We start from the raw sequence: 20,672 nt of genomic DNA, 5'->3' as shown, positions 1-20,672 counted from the left end.
TTCTTTTAGTTCTCAGACACGTGGATTCCCTGGCTGACTTTCACAGTGGCAGGATGGGGACAACCACTGGGCAACTCAGTGCAAACTGCAATATGGCTCAGCAGGAACTTGGCCAAGGTGTATAAAAGTGGCAGGCACAATGGGAAAGGGCTCAGGTGAGTGGCCAGGAGATCATCTGACATTGAAGGACAACACATCTCAACAGAATAGACTCTTTAGAACACAAACTTTGGAAAAGTGAAAGAACTAAAGTAACAATTCCAGAGGCAGAACCATTCTGAAAGCCTTACCTGTGTTCAAAACCTCTATGGAGTTCCTCCTTCTCGCACCCTAGGCTGACATGATTTTATATTGCTGCTGCTTTATAGGAATTGGAAAGATTGTACCTATATTGACTTATTTACACTTCCACAGAAGGAGATAAGGTACAGAAATAATCCACTCACTTTACACTTACAGCCAGAGACAGTTTATTATCTTAAGTTTGTGCTCTAAAAGGCATAAAGTATGTCCATCTAAAATGAGGCCAAATTTTCTCCCACGGAGTAGCAAAGCTAAAGAGTTGGTCTAGTGTGGCCTTGCTTCTCACCCATTGTGTGTCCATAACCATGTCTTTAATTGACCTGAACCTTAATTTTCTAATCTGTAGAACAGAGAAAATAGTATCTACCTGCCAAGGATGTTTTTAAAATGGTGTATGTTAGGCATCTTATCTGACAGAGTTAGCACTCAATGGATATTAACTATTAGTTTGTAGATACACCTTTTAGCATTGTTAACTGAGAATGCTTGTAGGTATTTGCCTTTCCAGTAAAGAAATTGGGACTCTATGTCCTGCCAAAGACCTCGTGTATGTATAAGCCAGTGGTTGAGAGCAGAAGTAAAATACATTTACTCGTAAGTCGAGGGAAGTAATTGGAAAAAGGACATTGCACTCATTTTGAGCACAGTTCATTAGTGTTCACGGGCCCTTAAGGCCACCTCCTTTTAGTGCAAGTCACATTAATGTTTATAGATGGTAAAGCAGATTTATCCTTCAAAACCTTCAGCAATGCTCAAGCAATTCTGAATGGCTCTCAAATAAAAGTTTTGGCATTTGTTTCTGTTTGGCATCTCTTCTGTGCAGAAACCCTAATAGCACCACAGTGGGAATTCCATGGTACGGTAAGCAGTTCCAAAAATAAGTATAAATTGCTACTGTGAAATATATATATTTTCCAATAACAAGAATTTCAGTCTCATTTAGAGGTCTCATTTTTGGTCATTGCTGTTCCACAATTAAAAAGATGTGAATCGTTTTATTTAGCTTTTTTCTCTTTTTACTACCAACTAAATGTTACTAATGGGACAGTACACAGGGCCAAGAAAACTCAAGACCCATTATTTTTTGATGTTCAGACCAAATTTGTGGGTTTTTTTTTTCAAAAATGACTTAGTCATTATATTTCACAGTTGCATTATTTGGGGTAGATTGAAAATATGAAACTTATGGAAAAAGCCAACATATAATCAAAATCTGTAAGTCTTTGCAAGGCTTTATAATCTGTATACAAGTATCAACAGAAATAACTCTATTAGGAAATTATCACTGTATTCCAGCAGAACATAGTGTCTTTGTCCTACAGTTTCTACTTGAGCGTCTAAAAATCAAAATTTCACAAAAATCAACACAATCAGCAATCTCCCCATCTCCGCAATGAGTAATGAGAACATTATAGATCAATCTCATGGGATACTGGGAACTTTTCAAGGTGAATTAATAACATCTATCCTAAAGAGAAGGCATAAACACATATATCTCATTATACTTATTTGCTGTAATTAAATAAAAGATATTTATGTAAACTACAGCAAATTTTTTAGTTTCCATTTTGCCTGTTACTTCTGAAGGCATTTTTTTGGCAAGAATAACTTCTGGGCTTTCATGTGATACATTCAATCTACTTCATAACATTTCTTATCTCCCCTGTGAATTTCAGAGGGATGGCTATTCAATCTTTACAAAAGGAAAAGAAGGCTGATTTCCAAAACTTGGAAATAATCATAAGCTTTGCACAAGCTTGGTGAATCTTAAATCAGGGAAAGAAAGAACTGTAACAAAGGAAAGGTTTGGGCTGAATTCGGAAGTATTGTGAGAATCTAAAATTTGATGTAGTACATTTGCACTCGTAACACATTTCTGTAGAATATAGATTTATAGCATCCATTTTCACTCTGATTTCCTGTTTCTCTGTCCATTCACCAACAAGTATTTAGAAGCCTAAAATGGCTATGTGGAGTGTTTTAAGAGTTGACCTAGGAAGTAAGCACCCCTCTGGGAGCAATTTGATTGGTTAATACTAGTTCTGAGCTCAGCATGTGAATCTTTATGACTGCACAGCTTCGGGAATGAATTACTTGACCTCAACTTTCTCCATGGGGGTGCGCACCTTAATTTTCCACACTAATTTTCAAATGGAATGACAAAAACACTTTACTTATCTAGAGGTCGACTATTCTACAAACTCAACTACTTGGAACTCAGACAAAAAGCAAGCAAAAAAGTATCTCTGCAGGCAAAGTGATTCATCAAATCACATAGATTTTCTCCATCGGAGAGTCGCTTATCATTTAAAGCAAATGTACATTGATTTCATTCACAATTCCAATATCTATGCTGATGTTTTTGAGCCTAGGGCAGATTAGAAGAAACAAATCATATCTGAGAAAGAGAGACTAATAGAGGCAATACACTAAGAATAATATGATATAAAAATATACAGCCAGGCACATGCCTGTAATCTCAGCATTTTGGAAGCTGAGGTGGGCTGATCACCTAAGGTCAGGAGTTCAAGACAAGCCTGGCCAACATGGTGTAACCCCGTCTCTACTAAAAATACAAAAATTAGCTGGGCAGGATGGCAGATGCCTGTAATCCCAGCTACTTGGGAGGCTGAGGCAGGAGAATCACTTGAATCCAGGAGGTGGAGGTTGCAGTGAGCCGAGATCATGGCATGCACTCCAGTCTGGGCAACAAGAGCATAACTCCGTCTCAAAAAAAATACTAATTTAAAAATCATTAATAAAAAGGTCAAATAACTCCATGTGCCTCTGTAATCCATAAGAAATCATTTACTATTAAAAAATTAACATTCATAATGATTATAAAAACAGAAAAATTTTCATTTTATTCAATTCACATTAGTTAAAAAAGTGAGGAAGTTGTTTTATAAAGTAACTTTATAAAGAATTTCATGGAATACAAAATATTTCAGGCCAGTGCAGTGGCTTATGCCTGTAATCTCAGCACTGTGGGAGGCCAAGGCAGGAAGATTGCTTGAGCCCAGGAGTTCGAGACCAGCCTGGGCAACATGGCAAGACCCTGCCTCTACTGAAAAAAATCAGCTGGGCATGGTTGTGTACACCTGTAGTCTCAACTACTAAGGGGGCTGAGGTGGGAGGATCACTTGAGCCCAGGGAGATGGAGGCTGCAGTGAGCCATGATTGCAAAGCTGCACTCCAGCCTGGGCAACAGAGTAAGACCCTGTCTGAAAAACAGACAGATAGATAGATAGATAGATAGATAGATAGATAGATAGATAGACAATAGCCAGATAGATAGATAGATAGATAGATAGACAGACAGATAGATAATTTCAAGAGGATTGGCACATAAGAATACCCTTTGGAGATCTAGCATCTATCATGACGAATGCTGGATAATCCCATAGTTATTTAAAGAATTGCTTGTGACCTCAAACATGGAACTCTGTTTTTTCATTTTTTTAAAACCGGAAGCATGTTCTCCTCCAAAGAATAAAAGCTTTTATCTGTAACCACAGGAACTTGAAACAATCTGCAAGACTTAAGTATGGGCTGATATTCAGCAGGTGGTAACAGGAATAAAACCAAGACCAGAAACTGAGCTTTCAATGAGAATGTTACTCTCTCTCCTACTCCTACAGGCTTTTGGTGTGGAAAGTGAAGAAGAAGAGAGGAGGAAGGGAAAGCTCATCCTCCTGAGGATGGAGGCGCAGGCTGCAAGCTGACTGACTCCTTCAGGGATCATAAGGAGGCACTATCAGTAATTATGCTTGGATAACAGGCATACACCAAGACAGTTCTAGGCAAATGGAATATATGGTCACCCTAGTTTTAAGGAGCAAGATGAAAAATACTATGCTAATTAACTATCCTCTAACAATTCTTGAGGTAGAGGGCAGTTGGAAAATATAAAGGAATAATTCACAAAAGTATTCCATAGAATACCCTGAAGAAATAGCCTCCCCGATTTATGTATTCATTCATTCATTCAGTCTCAGTGAATGGCTACTGTAATACATTACACTTTCCAGAATAATCTCTCTTTCCTATTAGATTACACATTTTTAAGAGCCAGAATCATGTATTTTAAAATTATATTTCCTTTCAAGTCTCATTTATTTCATCTCTTCAGTAGATGATAAATATCTGTTATCAAAATAGTATCTGTAAAAAAAAAAATGGAAGACCTACCTAATGAAAATAATATGAATAATAATTACAGTTTTGGCCAGGCGTGGTGGCTCAAGCCTGTAATCCCAGCACTTTGGGAGGCCAAGGCAGGTGGATCACGAGGTCAAGAGATCGAGACCATCCTGGTCAACATGGTGAAACCCCGTCTCTACTAAAAATACAAAAAATTAGCTGGGCATGGTGGCACGTGCTTGTAATCCCAGCTGCTCAGGAGGCTGAGGCAGGAGAATTGCCTGAACCCAGGAGGCAGAGGTTGCGGTGAGCTGAGACTGTGCCATTGCACTCCAGCCTGGGTAACAAGAGCAAAACTCCATCCCAAAAAAATAAATAAATAAATAAAATAATACTAATTACACTTTTATTCCCCCATCGAATCTTGAATTAATCTTACAAGATAAAATTAGTTGCTTGAACTTAGAGAGTGCTCTAAGACCCTGGGTTTCTCTGAACCACAGTATTTATCTTTCCAGCATTGACAATCTCATGGCACTGTTAAGACAATCACAGGAAAGGGACATATTAGGAAAAAAAATTCTAGAAAATAAACTGTGTATTGTGTTACTTGATAGGTTTTATAATTTAATTTGATGATCAGTCTATTCGATAACTTTAATTCGATAACTTTAAGCTACCGATATAGTTTGGTTACATTTATACAGATTGTGATCAACACACAATCTGCTGTATTTTAATAGATTAAACTAATATAACCTTACCTTGATTACACCTTTCTAAACTATATTCACAGAGAAAGATAGGGGTGAGCACTGGGGGGAATCTAAGTATGTTCAGCTATGTGTTGAATTATAACTTTTGAAACATAAAACATACACAAACAGCTCCATTTTGGATGCACAATCCAAACACTTTCGGATACACAATCTTAACTTCCTGGGAATTTCTAGAAAACCTTTAGGAGCACAAAATAGAGTATACATAAAATTAAAGTATCTGCTCAAATTTCAAAATTTTACATACGCTGGCATCTGGAAACTTTTCAGGGTTAATTAGTTCATTCATTCAATATAGATACATTTTTATAGTTACTGTCCTAGGTGATAAAGTGATCACAGAGCTCCTGCCTCAAGTTGTTCATAGTCCAGTGAGCAATTTGTCTCCAAGGTCATAAAGGCACTTGACACAGTAAGTGAAGGGATTCCCAGGATGTGAGGAGCACACAGGAGGGACTCCAGTGCATTCAGGGTTAGGAAAAAGTCTTCCCAAAGTAGCAATTATGTAAGCTGAGTCTTATCTTAAATGAGGATGTGACAGGTATTTTCTGTTATCCATTAATATCCCTTCTCTTCTTCTGTAGAAATAGAGCATCTGTTTTCCAGTAGGACAAATGGCACTTCTCATCCACAGTATAAAAACTATACTTCCCAGCCTCTTTGCAGGTGACTAAGTACTTGCTAATATATGTGAGTAGAGGTATAACTTGACAGCTTCCAGGAACTTTCTCCCAAAATAGTTGGGGTGTGCTCTTTGTTCCTTTTCCTTTTTGTGCTTTCCTCTAACCCTCTGTATGGAACCTATAGATGCGATGATCTGAGTTCGAAATGCCGTCTTGTACTGCAAAGACAAGAACGACACTCCAGGGAAGATGGACCAATACGCTAAAAGGAGCCTGATTTCCTGAGGACATCCCAGCGCAGAGATGTCATACCAGCGCTAGGCTGCCCACCTCCAGTCTATCATGGGAGAGAGGATGAACATCTATTTAATCTGTGCTATTTGGGGGTCTCTGTTATAGCTAAACATAATCCTGACATAAAAGCCACTCACCACAGAGGAAACAATGCATGCAAAATAAAAGAGAAAACAGCACAGTGTTTTCAAGAAACTTGAAAAGTTCAGCATGACACGGGTTCAGGGAGGAAGTAGATGGTAGCAAGCTTGATCATGAAGGGGCTAGCAGGTCATGCAAAGAAAATTAGATATAATTAGAAATGCATAAAAGTCAAAATACATATTTAAATAAAGGAGAAATAATGTTATAATAAATGACTGAGTTAATATGCAGACTCAATCCAAGAATCAACCACTAAGTGTTAAAGGAAGGAAGTCAGACAGCTATGCTTCATGCATTGGTGTGTACATTTGGAGCCTTGGCTACCTTGTTTAGGGCTCAAACAAAATTTAAGACGGAATTCAGAGAAAGGCAGGTATATTCATTTCCTGTTGCCATTGTAACAAATCATCACAAAGTTGGTGGGTTAAAACAACACGCATTTGTTCAAGACCAGCCTGGCCAATGTGGTGAAACCCAGTCTCTACTAAAAATACAAAAATTAGCTAGGCATGGTGGTAGGCACCTGTAATTACAGCTGCTCGGGAGGCTGAGACAGGAAAATTGCTCACAACCAGAAGGTGGAGGTTGCAGTGAGCCGGGATTGTACCACTGCATTCCAGCCTAGGCTACAAGAGCAAAACTCTGTCTCAAAACAAAAACAAAAACAAACAAACGAAAAAACATGCCTTTGTTTCTGTAGAGCTCTGGAGCTCAGAGCTTTGAAATGGGTTTCACAGGGCAAAAGCTAAAGCACTGGCAGAACTACAGTCCTTTTGGAAGCTCTAGGAGACAATCCATTTCCTTGCCTTTTTCAGTTTCTAGTGATGGCCTGCATTCCTTGGCTTGTGGCCCCTTCCTCCATCTCCAAAGCTTATCCCTCCACTCTCTGTTTCCATCATCACATCGTACCCTCCTCTGATTCTGACTACTCCTCTGTCCCTCTTATAAAATGATGGTGATTACATGAGGCCCTCCTGGACAATTAAGTCAATATCCTTGAATTAATCACATCTACAAAGTCCCTTTTGTCCTATATGATAGCATTCACAGGCTCCAGGGATTAAGATAGGACATATTTAGGGGCCATTATTCAGCTACCACCTCAAGGAATCAGATAAAAATTCCAGATTAGGAAATGAGAAATTTGAATTTTGCTTCTAACTCAATGACTGACCTTAAAAGCCACTTAAGTCAATTCCCTACTCTACACTTAAATATAAAATCACTGCTAAGTGCTCATGCACTCTCTTCTAACTCCACTGTTACTGCTATGCTCGCTACATTGCCAGGAAGGTCAATACTCTCCCCCTTGTTTTTCTTTACCGCTCCCCACATAAGAAAGAGTGTCTGTGCCTTGAGCTTGAATCTTTCCCTCTAACATCTAATCATTAGTCCTAGTTCTGCCCTCCCAAGTAATATCCCTCTCTACATTCACCACTATAGTCATGACTTCTCCTAATAGAAACACAGGACACAGTTTCAAGCTGCCTCACCATGCAGGCTGCAATCTCTCTAAAGAACAACGTGGCACTCACATGTTCCTTCACATCAAACTTCATTCATTGTGCACCTGCCTTCCAATACATTAACAAATTAACTGCTTTATAAATGTGACACCAACAGCATCAACCATAACACGAAGACATTGGGATTGCAATATGGCAAATGTGACATTATTTGAAAGGAAATAAACTGGCTATAGGGCCCAATTTTAAAGCATCCAGCCTGATATTGTTTTATGAAGCAATATTTGGTATTGGTCATGTTGAAGGTACTTCTACCTAGAAATGGTCATAGAAAGATAGAGTGGGTCTCGGTGCTGTTTAAAACAGTTAGGGGTTGTTAGTGTTTAAATACACTGGACAGATTACTGGGTAACCTTACTTCCTGGTCAAAAGGTGCCTCCCACAAAGGCAAGTTGAAACACCATTCTTACATCCTTCATGGAGAACAAGAGTCCATGATGCCATTGAGGACTCTAGGAAACTCCTGAGAAGTTTTCCAGGGACACAGGAAGTAGCTGAGGCTTCTTGCAGATTGCTGTGAACTCTCCCTGAGCAGCCACTTCTGTCTTCCACTAAAGCTCTGCAGAGTTCTGAGAAACAGGTAGTGAAGCAGCCTGAGGCCCCTGCCTATGTTATCTTACCTGCTGAACAGAGAAGAAGTCCGAAACTGAGCTGAAAACCTTATCTGGATAATAATTCCACTTGGTTTTTCTGCCCTTTAATTCTCCTCCCCAGTTTCTATGGAGTCTGGGACCCGGAAGGAGTATGGGGCACTCTTGGTCCAAGCTCAGATGACCTATGGCAGGTCCAGTCCTCACTGTGTTTTCACACACAGTCGTGATGCTCAAATGTGTCCGGAAATGAATTCCCACCTTTTATTCAAGTTTTGAAAAGTAGGTTCTGCCTTCTTCCCTTGGTCTCAGTTCCACCCTTAAAACCATTCTGGCAGCAGTGTCCTTCCAGGATATGGAAAAATCAATGATTCCATCTTGTTCCTGGCTTTTTCTTTCTTAAATGTCAGGAATTGAGTTCTGCATTTGAATACTAGCCCGGTGGCTGAGACCTTGCTATCCAGAAGAATTTACCTGAAGCCTCTGTCTTACCTATTTGCTAGAATTCTGTGATGTTTCTTGAACGTACCATCTCTCTGTGTTTGTCTACTACATATCAGGGCACCTTTTCATCTCTTGCAAAATCTTCTGACACCATATTTACCAGTTACTGTGCCCCACCTGATGAGTCAGCATTCCTTCCATTGCCAGCAGGTAGGCCTTCCTCTGCCGCCACTCTGACCCATACCAGTCGGCCTGCCCAGTTCCAAGTTCTCACATCCATGGGCTGCTCCATCTTACTTGGGCAACTAACCCTGTCACTCTGTGACATGGATATCAGCTCTGGGGTCCCATGAGAGACCCTTTGGACCAATAGCATTTTGAAAAATGCCCCATTAAGATAGGTTTGGGAATGTTAAGACTTAGGAATACTACACAGTTTTCTTTTATATCACATGATTTGCATTTTATGGGTGCATATTTTGGGTACAAAACTATACAGATGGCTTTTTTAAGTTACAGGAATTAATATTATACCCTTTTGAGAAAAAAATCTGTGAGGACACCACCTATGTTATTATTATTATTTTTTTAATGCAGGGGGTCAATTCCTATAAGCCAACTTGTTTTTAGTATTGTGGTTTAAGTAAACTTTTCTCTTTCTTTGCAAAGGATAGATTTGAAAATCTTAAGTCACTGGAACATTTACAAAAGCATATAATATGTAAATAAATCCAGACAGTACATATCTAAACATTTCTTAGGTTAGATGTAGAGATATGGCCCGGTGGGGTAGCTCACGCCTGTAATCCCAGCACTTTGGAAGGCGGAGGTGGGTGGATCACGAGGACAAGAGATGGAGACCTTCCTGGTCAACATGGTGAAACCCCATCTCTACTAAAAATACAAAAAATTAGCTGGGCTTGGTGGTGTGTGCCTGTAATCCCAGCTACTCAGGAGGCTGAGGCAGGAGAATTGCCTGAACCCAGGAGGCGGAGGTTGCAGTGAGCCGAGATCGAGCCATTACACTCCAACCTGGGTAGCAAAAGGAATGCTCCGTCTCAAAAAAAAAAAGATGTAGAGATATTGCTGTTACATAATCACCATTATCAATATAAGGCCTCCTTAAGTGTGGATGTCAGTTTTCATGCCTGTACTACTATATCCAATATCGTTAAATTCCCCAAGGTGCAAATTAAATATCACATATACAATAAGAATACCAGTAACTTACATTAGTATAACGTTTAAGATATTTGACTTGTCACATGAACACATAATACACCTCGAATTGCATATACAGGCCAGGAAAATAAGATTGGATTGCTTATATGAAAAAATGTATGTTTTTGCTAAAATCTAAAAAAAAACTAGCTACTGGTTGATTTTCAAGTACTCCAGAAGTTCTCTATACATACCCCAACAGAGTGTTGCAGGAAAAAATTATTTGCTTCAAAGCTTAATTCTTAGTAACATACTGACATATTGAAATTTACAACTTACATTAGGAAAAAAACTAAATTGACAGGATTCGCAAGAATTTAGATTTTCAAGGAAAAAAGAAAAACAACAGGCATATCCATATATTAGATGAAAATTTTCCCAGCACTTTGGGAGGCCGAGGTGGGTGGATGACCTGAGGTCAGGAGTTTGAGCCGAGCCTGCTCAACATGGTGAAACCTCATCTCTACTAAAAATACAAAATTAGCTGGGCGTGGTGACCCATCCCTGTGATCCCAGCCATTTGGGAGGCTGAGGTAGGAAAATTGCTTGAATCCAGGAGGCAGAGGTTGCAGTGAGCAGAGATCACACCACTGCAGTCCAGCTTGGGCAACAGAGTGAGACCCTGTCTCAAAATAAATAAATAAATGAAGATTTAAGGTTGAATTTAGTTATATCAGAATTGACAACAGGATTTGTATATACACTGTATGTATCACTTTGTCTATATTTTTGAGGGGTTCATGGTTTCAACTATATATTGGAATTCAAGCATAAAAAAATTATATTACAACAGAGTTCTGTTGTGTTTAAATAGAAGAGCACAGAAATAAACTTTTGCCTTTTCCCACCTCACACGAAAGGTTGAGTGTTGACATTTCCTTTTGTATATGTGAGGCATTTAATAAAGGTAAAGAAGAGTAGTCCAAAGAAAATACACGGCTGAAAACTTAGAGGGTGATGCTTGATATTCAAGAAAAGAACAGGAAGAGGCTATGTCGTCAGAGGATTTTCCTGCATGTGAAAGAAGGTACCCTGGTTGACTGGGTGAAAGATTTAGACTACTTCAGAAACTGCTCAAATATGAGTATCTCCTCTACTTTTTTTTTTAACTCATGAATTCCAGATTTTTCCCCCTGTATGGGCCTTCTTTTACTCTTCTTTATTATTACCTCCTAAATCCTCTACATAAGGACAAAGAAAACTTAAAAGATAAAGAACATAACTGGCAATGTATGTTGGTTCAGAAACCTCCTATTCTAAATAGCTCATTTTTCTTTCAGCTCCATGAATACCCAAATCATTAAAGTCGAATAGATGACTTTATAATAGTTAGTTATTTTTTATTTCAGAAGAAAAACACAGTTTGGGTTTGTTTTTTTTTTTTTTTTAATGGCATATCCCTGAAAGCATTTATTTCAAGCTCTTTGGATTCCAGGAAGGAGTTTGAACGTAAAGAGACTAAGAAGCATTTTCAAGCCATTTTTTTGTTTATATAGTTTAGTTTTTTTTGAAGTGAAGAGAATCCAATTCCATAGGAAATATCTTGGTATTTCAACTGGAAGGAGAACCTCTGGTTTGGAGAGTCTGCAGCTCTAATCTGATTTAAGACCAAATGTATTTATATGACAGCTCTTTGTATTTGTCTTACTGGAAAATTTCACAACTAAAGATTTAGGAGAAAAAAGATCAGAAAGAAAATTATCTGTAATTCACTACAAATAAAGAGAAATTAACTAATAAAAACTGTTGTTAAATCTCGTTGAATCTAAAATGCCAAATATAAAATCAACTGTCACTTACACATTCTGAGAATGTAGGGACTCTATTGCTATACGCTGGCAAAGGGGATTATGAAACCCCATTATGCCATTCTGATTACAACCTGAGATAACATAAGCACAAAGAAACTCTGGGATTGGAATACTAGAGAAAGATGCCCCTCCACACCACGGAAAGAACACTACAGTCCCTACCTGTGGCCTGCTTTAACAATATTTGAGTCCCAGCTGTGATCTTTCTCCTCTCCAAGAAATTGACAGCTCACCTAGTACACGAGGTAGCAGAGAGATGAAACAGGATTGGAACTACCTCTATTGGGAAGGCTGACAAGGAAAACACCTTAGCTGTACAATGCAGTAAAACAGCCCCAGTTAAGCTTCATTTAAAAAATATCATCTTTGGGATTATATTATTTGGTTTCAGACTCTATTCCACCCTACTCTCTTGAATTGATTCCAGAATAATTGTTTAAGTCACTAATTTTTTCACCTTCCTGCCAGGTCTGCTTTTTCCATCAGTACTAATATACCATTTATATTTTTTTTAAGAAGAGAAGAAAGCATTAAAAAGATAGCCAAATACGAAGGCATATATCATATCTGCTAAAGGCCTGCTATGGAACTGAATTTCTCAGATTTGAAATGTGTCCCATGAATGTAAAAGACATAAGCAGTCAGTCCTGATGGCTAAAAAAGGCGAATGAGGTAACAGTAACACTGATGGGCTACTCGTCTCAAATGTCCCATAAATAGAAATCTTAAATTAATTTTTTTCAATCTACAGTCTCTCTACTCAAGGAATAAACTCCTCAGTGGTGAGCTGAGGTAAGGTATTTAATAGAGAATGGCTGGAATTTGAGTTTTCAATTTCATGCTCATATTTGGGAATTTCTTGAAGAAATAAAAAGTATACTTCAGTGCTTGTTTCCAAAGTTTGCTGCACAACTCATGAACAGAGGATCACACTTTTCTTTGGTGGGGGTGCTTTTTTATTTTCCGCTTTCTAATCGGGCCTACTGAAATGACCTCCCTCTGCTGTAGAGATGATGCAGGACAGTTGGGGAAGAGCTTTACCCTAGGCCTGCTGCTGCAACAGCTGGTGGCTTTGGCATTTTCATATAAACATGCAAGCCGAAGAAGAATTTCTCCTTTCTAATTGGCCCCATTTCCCCCTTCCTGGGACATTCCACAATGCCACCAACAATGAAGTGCTCAGAAAGGAGGAATCATTTGTTTATGTGAAAATAGATCCGAACTCCGCGAGTGAAGGGAAGAAATAACACAAAGCTTCAAAGACCACAAAGAGAAGTTATAATCAAATCTGGATGCTGTTTTTGAGGTCTGGCAGTGCTCCTCCATATACCATATGAATGCTCAGTGAGCTGGAGCCAACTGCCCTTCCTTCTAGCCTGGCGGATCTCACTGTCTGTCCAATCCCGGGTAAACTGCTTGCTGAAGCCATGCCACAATATTATCTGTGTCAAGCGTGAGTAACACCCTTAGTGACCACCCACTCTCAAACGTGAGCAAAGCATTTCACTCTCAGGAGTGCTTCCTATAAACTAAGCCTAGAGTTTATAAAAGTGGTGATCAAAAAATGCCTTCAGGAGGCAGTATAGCATCACAATAAAAGGGCGTGGATTTCCGAGTAACTCAGAAGTGAATGCAAAGTCTGGCTCTGTGACTTTCTAGTTAAGTGAACTTTCTGGGACTATTTAATTTGTCTGAGGCTCAGTTTGCTCATCTGTGAAATGGGGACTCTAATATCACACTCAGAGAGTCTATGTGCTGATTGAATACTCCTGCATAAAGCACCTAATTCATATTCAGGCTCACTAAGTGTTATCAAGTGTTATCAGGAGCGCCCTACAGTAACTAGTCTCATGGTGGCTTACACCATCAGGTGTAGCTCCACATACAGTTCAATACAATGCATAGAATTGTTTTGTGCTGGCTGGGAGGGGTGGTTCATGCCTGTCATCCCAGCACTTTGGGAGGCCGAGGTTGGGGGATGAGGTCAGGAGTTCAAGACCAGCCTGGCCAACATGGTAAAACCCCATCTCTATTAAAAACAAATACAAAAATTAGCTGGGCATGGTGGCAGGTGCCTATAATCTCAGCTACTGAGGAGGTTGAGGCAGGAGAATCACTGGAACCTGGGAGGGAGAGGTTTCGGTGAGCTGAGATGCCGCCACTGCACTCCAGCCTGGGCAACAGAGTGAGACTTCATCTCAAAAAAAAAGAAAAGAATTAAGAATTGTTTTATGCTTCTTCCCATCAAAGATATTACTATAATTCAGCCCGGGGAAAAACATGTTTGGAGGCTTGAGGTAACCCTGAATTACAGCAAATTAGTTTTCTCTATTCTTCAATTTCAGCTCCTAAGAAACATGAAAACGTATGCATCTTTTTTAAAAGAAAACGAATCTGTTGACACCAGGATGTTAACAGGAAGAAAAGTACCTTCCTGAGTCTTTATCCAAATACCACCACTGATTTCTCCATATCATGGCAGCCAAATCACCCCTACTGTTAAATACTATTTCCCTAATATATTTCAAGCTTCCCTTTTGGTGGTAAAAGCCTGTTTCTTCTCATTTGCCACATTAGGCAATTAATTGGGTATTTATAGGCAGCTATCATAAACCTCACTGTCACTGCTACTAGTCATACATCTTAAATTCCCCACATCTTGCTACTTAAAACCTACCCCTTAATCACCTCATCATCTTTGTCACATTTTTAAAGTTTCCTTCCACTTAATCAACTCCATTTTCTAAGCTAGAGTACGAACAATTGTGCAGAATTCTCCTCGTGCAGCTTTACCGAGGCTCAATGAAGAGGAAATGTTTTCTTCTTAAGTGATTTCTTTAGATCCCAGGATAGTTTTTGCTTCTAGTGCAAGAGCATCACCGTGTGAGCTATTCCTGATCTGCACGTCAGTGTTGCCCTCAATCCATTCCATTATTAATGCCTTTCCTTGTCAAATGAGGCACTTCTGGTGGGGGCTGAGCCCACCCCCCACTGGAGGTCTCTTAGCCACACCAGCTCTCTGGGGCATGCTCCCCGCCCATCCTCCCCTGCCCAGTGTTCATGGGTGTTCAGCTCTCACAACAGAAAGAACCCAATTCTGACATTCCTCAGGACCGTTGCTCCCTTGAGCTAAAAAAAACAAGAGAAAATCCTGACCCTTGGAGGACGGTCTGTTTTCTTATTTGATTTCCTCTTCCTTTGTTAGCATAATCCGGCCAATTTCTTCAATAAATGACCATTACAACTTGTCTCATGTGGCTCCAAGGGACACATGTTCCTAGTGGGGTGACCCACAAATCACTTTTCCACAGGATCTTAATAAGCGATCTGGGGGAAAAAGGGCTCTGCTGTCAAATAACTTCAGGAAAGATGGTCTTCAGTATCTCCCTCTTAGAGCGGCAAACACGTCTTAAGCTATCAATGCTTCTGAGAAATATCAAAGTAAAGAAAACTCACTGACCCTTGCTTAATGCAGGTTTCCCAAAGTCGTTTGACAAAAGGGTCATTTTGTGGTGGGACAACTATTACTATTTCAGCACTCTAGGGTCCTCTAGGCAGGGAACATTCAGGAAATGTTCTGTCATGGACCCCTCTCTAACGTGCCCTAAACAAGCTGCTACAGTCTCATCCATGACCTCTGCACTATTTCCACCTGCATGGTCTGTCTGGAAACAATGACTTTGGAGGAGGCTTTCACACTGCATGGTCTCCACTGACTTTATGCACAAAATATTTATCCAAGAGCTCCTACTTGGAAAACAGACAAAGGGGTCAGTTTGGCCTTTCATACAACTGGCAATGACAGTCCCAGGATCTCACAGTCCACACTGTGTCTTATTTGATTGGTCACTGTCACATGCCCCATTACACATTGCTTATTGTCAGCCAGGACTTGGCACCAAATAAACACTAGATCAATATTTGTTGAACAAAGAGTGACTTGTTTTAGTGTATTCCTGAAAGAAATATGCATGATTGTTTCAAGGTTTAATGGTTGAAAAATTAATCATGTGGCTAGTTTTATTTTTCCCCAAGACTACTTGTTACTGTAGATGAAGATATGAGTTTATTAACTATCTATACTGTGTTTCCACGTAATTTCTTCTATGTGCTGAGCACTGGACATATATTATTATTTAATTATTGTAAGTTACAGTATTTGCTCTTCCTGTTACAGACAAGAAACCTGCCTCTGAAACACATGAGATAGGGTGTCAATTATATTCAAGCACAAATTGCAAAACTAGGCTTTGAGCTCAGGACTCAGTGACTAAACCTATATGCTCTCCATTCTAGCCTGTTTTGTATGCACACCACACATACATCCTACAGGTGCACATGAAAACATCATAGAAGTTAATTAATATTTTTACAAGTCATGTTTTTATTGTAGCTGAAAATATGTATAGCATGAAATTTACCATTTTGGCCATTTTCTTAAGGGCACACTTTAGTGGCACTGAGGACATTCACATTGTTGTGCAACTTCACTGCCATCCGTCTCCAGAACTTTGTCATCTTCCCAAAGCAAAACTCTGTAATCTGTAAACACTAACTCCCTATACCCTTCTCCCTCTAGCCCCTGACAACCACTAGTCTACCTTCTGTGTCCACGACCTTGAGTACTCTAGATACCTTATATGAAATCACACCGTATGTGTCAGTAATTTATTTTTAAATTTTTCTGGCCATAGAATCAACCACATGCTTGGGGAAGAAAAATCATCTTAACTCTATTATACCAACACAACATTGTTTGCTGTTTAATTAATGCTGCTTGAAGGAATTGAGCTCTAACTTTGAAATAAAACCAGCCCCAGGTGAGCAAGAGGAAATTTGCCCACACAGCACCATGGCCACAGAGATCACCGAAAAGACAAAAATTCTGGGTGATTCCAGGAGGCAGCTTAATATCTTGGGTCTTTTGATGATTGAAATCTGCATATATAACCCAAACATGTTTCCTTTATTCCCCTTCCAAAAAGTATTTCTGCTAATGTGTGAAAACAGTACAAGCAGGGGGAAATGTAGTCCACATGTTTCGATGCATTTACACTTATATGCTCTTGAGAATATCAAAATGGCCTAGCAACACATTTTCTGATGCCTGCTCCTTCTTTTTTTAAAAATAGAAACACAATTACAAACTTTGTAAAAAGAAAAATGTAATCCTAGAATAGGTAATCCCAACATATATAGGCTGAACCTAACTTTAAATCCTTAATAAGTAAACATTATTTAAATAAATTTCCAGACTGATTTTCAAATAAAACATTTAAAATCTATCCAGCAGCCTTTCAATTAGACACTAATGTAAATAAGGTAAAAAAAAAAACTCAATAGTTAGTTCAACTTCCCTTTTTGACTCAATTTTAGGAGATAATAGTAAGTAGAGAAAAGAGAATAGATTTAAAATATACTCAGAGCTGGGTTTGAATTGCAACAGTAACATTGGTTGGTGTAGCAACGTTCAGTGAATCTGCATTTTCTCATCTGTAAAATGGACATAGTAATATGGCTTACTGAATTGTCCTGGAGAAGAACAAATGGTGTACATGAAGTATTCATATACATACCACAAGTACTAACCAGATGTTTATTTACTTACATTCCCTCCTGTCAAATTTGAATGCTCCACAGCACTATGACATTAGAACCTATTCACAAGATATCGCTATATGCAGCACAGTGAAGTGCATTTTTTCATTAAATTGAAAGGATCAAAAGACTAATCCCATTAGAACAAGAAAACAAGGCACTAGAAGCGGAAGTCAGTTATTTAAGGTCACACATGAACTTGAAGGCCTAGCAACAAAGAGAAAGCAGAATTAGTCTTTGTTGCTGACATTCATTAAGTCTACGGAGGGTGGTGCTTCTCTAGCCTTCTGCGGCTTCAGCATCTTCTTGGTACACTTTCATTTCACCACATCCCCACCTCAAATGCCCAAAGTGTCCTGTTATTAATTTTGTTCATTTTTAACTTGATTAAAATTTGGTTTTTGCTTAACTATTTGAAAAGCTATGGCTTCTTGAAATAACCCAGGATTTAGAGCTCTTAGGAACACTTCAAACAGACACAAGGGTTGTAAGTAGGTTAGACTAATTGGCAGCCCACTCCAAGGGGCACCCAGCCCTCTCTGACTTACACAATGTTCAGATAAAAGGCAAATTAGGGAAGCATTTCAAGGTCCCTCAGGCCCCCCTTCCTATGTGGTGTTAGAAATGTTACTTAAAGGAGGAAGCCAGAGACACTCTGACTGTTAATGTCATACCCAGATAAAGATATGAAACACATAGATATGGTTTCAATAATGCTGATACATACAGGACAAATAAGATTCACTCCAGCTGAGGAGAAAGCAATAAGGCCCACAGACCTCGCTCAGTGACCCCAAATCCTGAAGGTTCAGGGGTGATACGAAAAATGGGATATTGTACATTTTCTATTGATTATAGTAGGGCATCTGGAGGCTTTTCTTTAACCCCTTTACTACCATTTCTTTATCTCCACCATAATCTTTTTAATATTAATGTAACATTGTGTGCTTAGTCAAAATTAAACTAGAACCTTTTAAATAAAAAGATGGCTTGCTCCATTAATATTTTATCTGACTAAGTCTTCTCTATCAGAATACTTCTTGACATCTTAAGGTCTGATATTAAAAAAAGAAAATTCCATGAAATTTAGCCTAATTTATCTCTTCATGCATAGAGTCCCTTATCGGTAATGCCTAAGGAAAGCAAAGCCACTCCTCTTTGAGAAAGGATTAAAATGACTTTCTGTCCAGCCATGAACAAACTCAGCAACAAAGCCAAGCAACTCACTCCTAGCTGAGGCCACTTGGAGGCAAAGATGATGTCACTTCTTGATTCTTCAAACTGAAGCCATGATATTGAAGTCCAAACTGGAAGATAATTTTAAAACCTTTGTGTTTAGCTATCGAAAGGTATTTGTTTTTACGTCTCTAATCAGTTTACGTGTCTAATTAAATTTAATTAATTTAATTTATTCCCTAAAAGCTCACCATAAAGTTGATCCAGAAAGACTGCTTTGGGCACTCGGTGAAGGTTGGCTGCAGCTGATGTACCAGGAACACAATCAAGAACTGATGGAAATTTCTGATACATCTTCTGACACAATCACAAAAATGGTATGCCATCATCTAGCCTTCCACTCTTCCTGTGGCTTTTTGTTTTTGTTTTGCTTTTGTTTTGATTAATATATTCAGATTAACATTCAGTGATCCACTTAGATTATTTAAAACATACCTCTAATCTGAAGGATCGTTCTGCATAGAGATGCCAGAAAAAATCCCAAAGAATGTATAAGTCCAATTAAATATTCCCCCAGGAGAATTATTGAGCATAAATATGACTTCCTAGTAGTGAAAACTTACTCTGCACCCCAGGAAATCATTGAAAACTTAGGGCCAATTTGCAATAAGAGTTTCTTGTCTGTTAGACACATTCACGTATTGGGAAACCCACTAGGGTCTAGGTTGATGAGGACATGTTGCAAAGGAACAACTGAGTTCTTGGCAGCTTTCCAAGTCCCAGCTAACACAAACAAGAATTCCCGGAGCATGAAAGCCCAGGTCTCACAAAATATTTCTTCCTCATGCCACAGATAAGCCTAGTTGATGGAGATCCCTGAGTTGTATCAGTGACAGTAACTTGGCTTGGGGAGCTTCTCTAGTGCCTGATGGAAAGACATTCCTGGGGATGCAATTCATGTGTCCTTTGTTTCTTCCTTGCTCTCCTAGGAAGAAAAATTACTGTGCTATTCATTTCTCACAGAACAGTAACAATGTCTGCTATCCCATCTTATTGTTACAGGACTTCCAGAGAAGACTGGCACTCAATGGCAAATCACCTGAGATACACTGATGGATTTCACTCTCAGTACCCTGCTATAGGTTAAGGATTTAATAATGGTAAAAAAATAATTGAGGACTTTGGGAAGTACCCTAGCTAGTCTATTTGAAAATTCACTTTCCTGCCAGTTTTCTCTCATTTTGTTGACAGACTATAGAAACTTCCTTTCATCTCTTTCCTCTTTTTGCAGCTTAACCTGGTCCCTAAAGGAGTATGCTCTTTCTAGAAGATAGATTATGCACTACGCAAAACATGAAAACTTTACACGCTTTTCCTGTTGTCATCCAAAAGGCCTTTCTACCTGGAAGAAATAACTTATCGCACCTTTCATTCTCACATTGGTTTTACATAGAATTCCTTATGAGCATCAGCATACTTAAACTTTATGGAGAGATATATGCTGAAACTTTGGTTCCTCTTAATTTTTCTTTTTCCCCAGTGAGATTTGTGACAGCTTTTCCCATTGCTGTTATCCATTAGAGAAATTTAACTGCACTTTGAGGACATGTGATTTCAGAAACATGATCTAATTTTCTACCTAAAGTGAAGAAAGAACGCTAACAGTAACAGGGTAAAGCAAAGTCTTGTGTATCACAGAAAAGGCAGAATTGTAACACATGGAAAATACAAGGCAGTTACTCCATTTACTGAATGGGCTTCAAACTGAAAAGAAACTGAATAAGTAAAATAAATCATTATCCGAGAGCTTCTGCAGGTAGCCAGTCCATTAATAAAAAATGAACACTGAATAAATGAATCATAAATCATGTTTTTGATTATTTAATACTTTTCTATTATAATCATCATCCAGAAAATGCTGAGTGCCTAGCTGGCATAGAGGGTGCTGGTTAGACTTCAAATTACAACATTTTTGTCCTCCAGAAGCCTTTGAAGATATACTATCTCAAACCCAGAGATG

At 38.9% G+C, this 20,672-nt stretch overlaps 1 protein-coding gene across 9 annotated transcripts in view; it reads right to left on the bottom strand.

The window, feature by feature from the left end:
* The window catches only part of SUGCT (succinyl-CoA:glutarate-CoA transferase), a 723,305-nt gene that overhangs the window by 105,013 nt on the left and 597,620 nt on the right, over positions 1–20,672 (bottom strand). For 4 of the 9 annotated variants that reach the window (XM_054237012.2, XM_054237010.2, XM_035253222.3 and 1 more), the window contains one exon: positions 11,436–18,783. The exons of the other annotated variants lie outside the window; for them this stretch is intronic. In XM_054237012.2, the coding sequence (XP_054092987.2) occupies positions 18,581–18,783 (203 nt within the window). In that variant the 3' untranslated portion in view covers positions 11,436–18,580. Of the gene's footprint in view, positions 1–11,435; positions 18,784–20,672 lie in introns of those variants that run through there. 9 annotated transcript variants of the gene reach the window in all.

This window comes from Callithrix jacchus, chromosome 11 (genome assembly GCF_049354715.1).
Source record: "Callithrix jacchus isolate 240 chromosome 11, calJac240_pri, whole genome shotgun sequence".
Lineage (NCBI taxonomy): Eukaryota > Metazoa > Chordata > Mammalia > Primates > Cebidae > Callithrix > Callithrix jacchus.
This window is presented reverse-complemented; position numbering and strand designations above follow the sequence as displayed.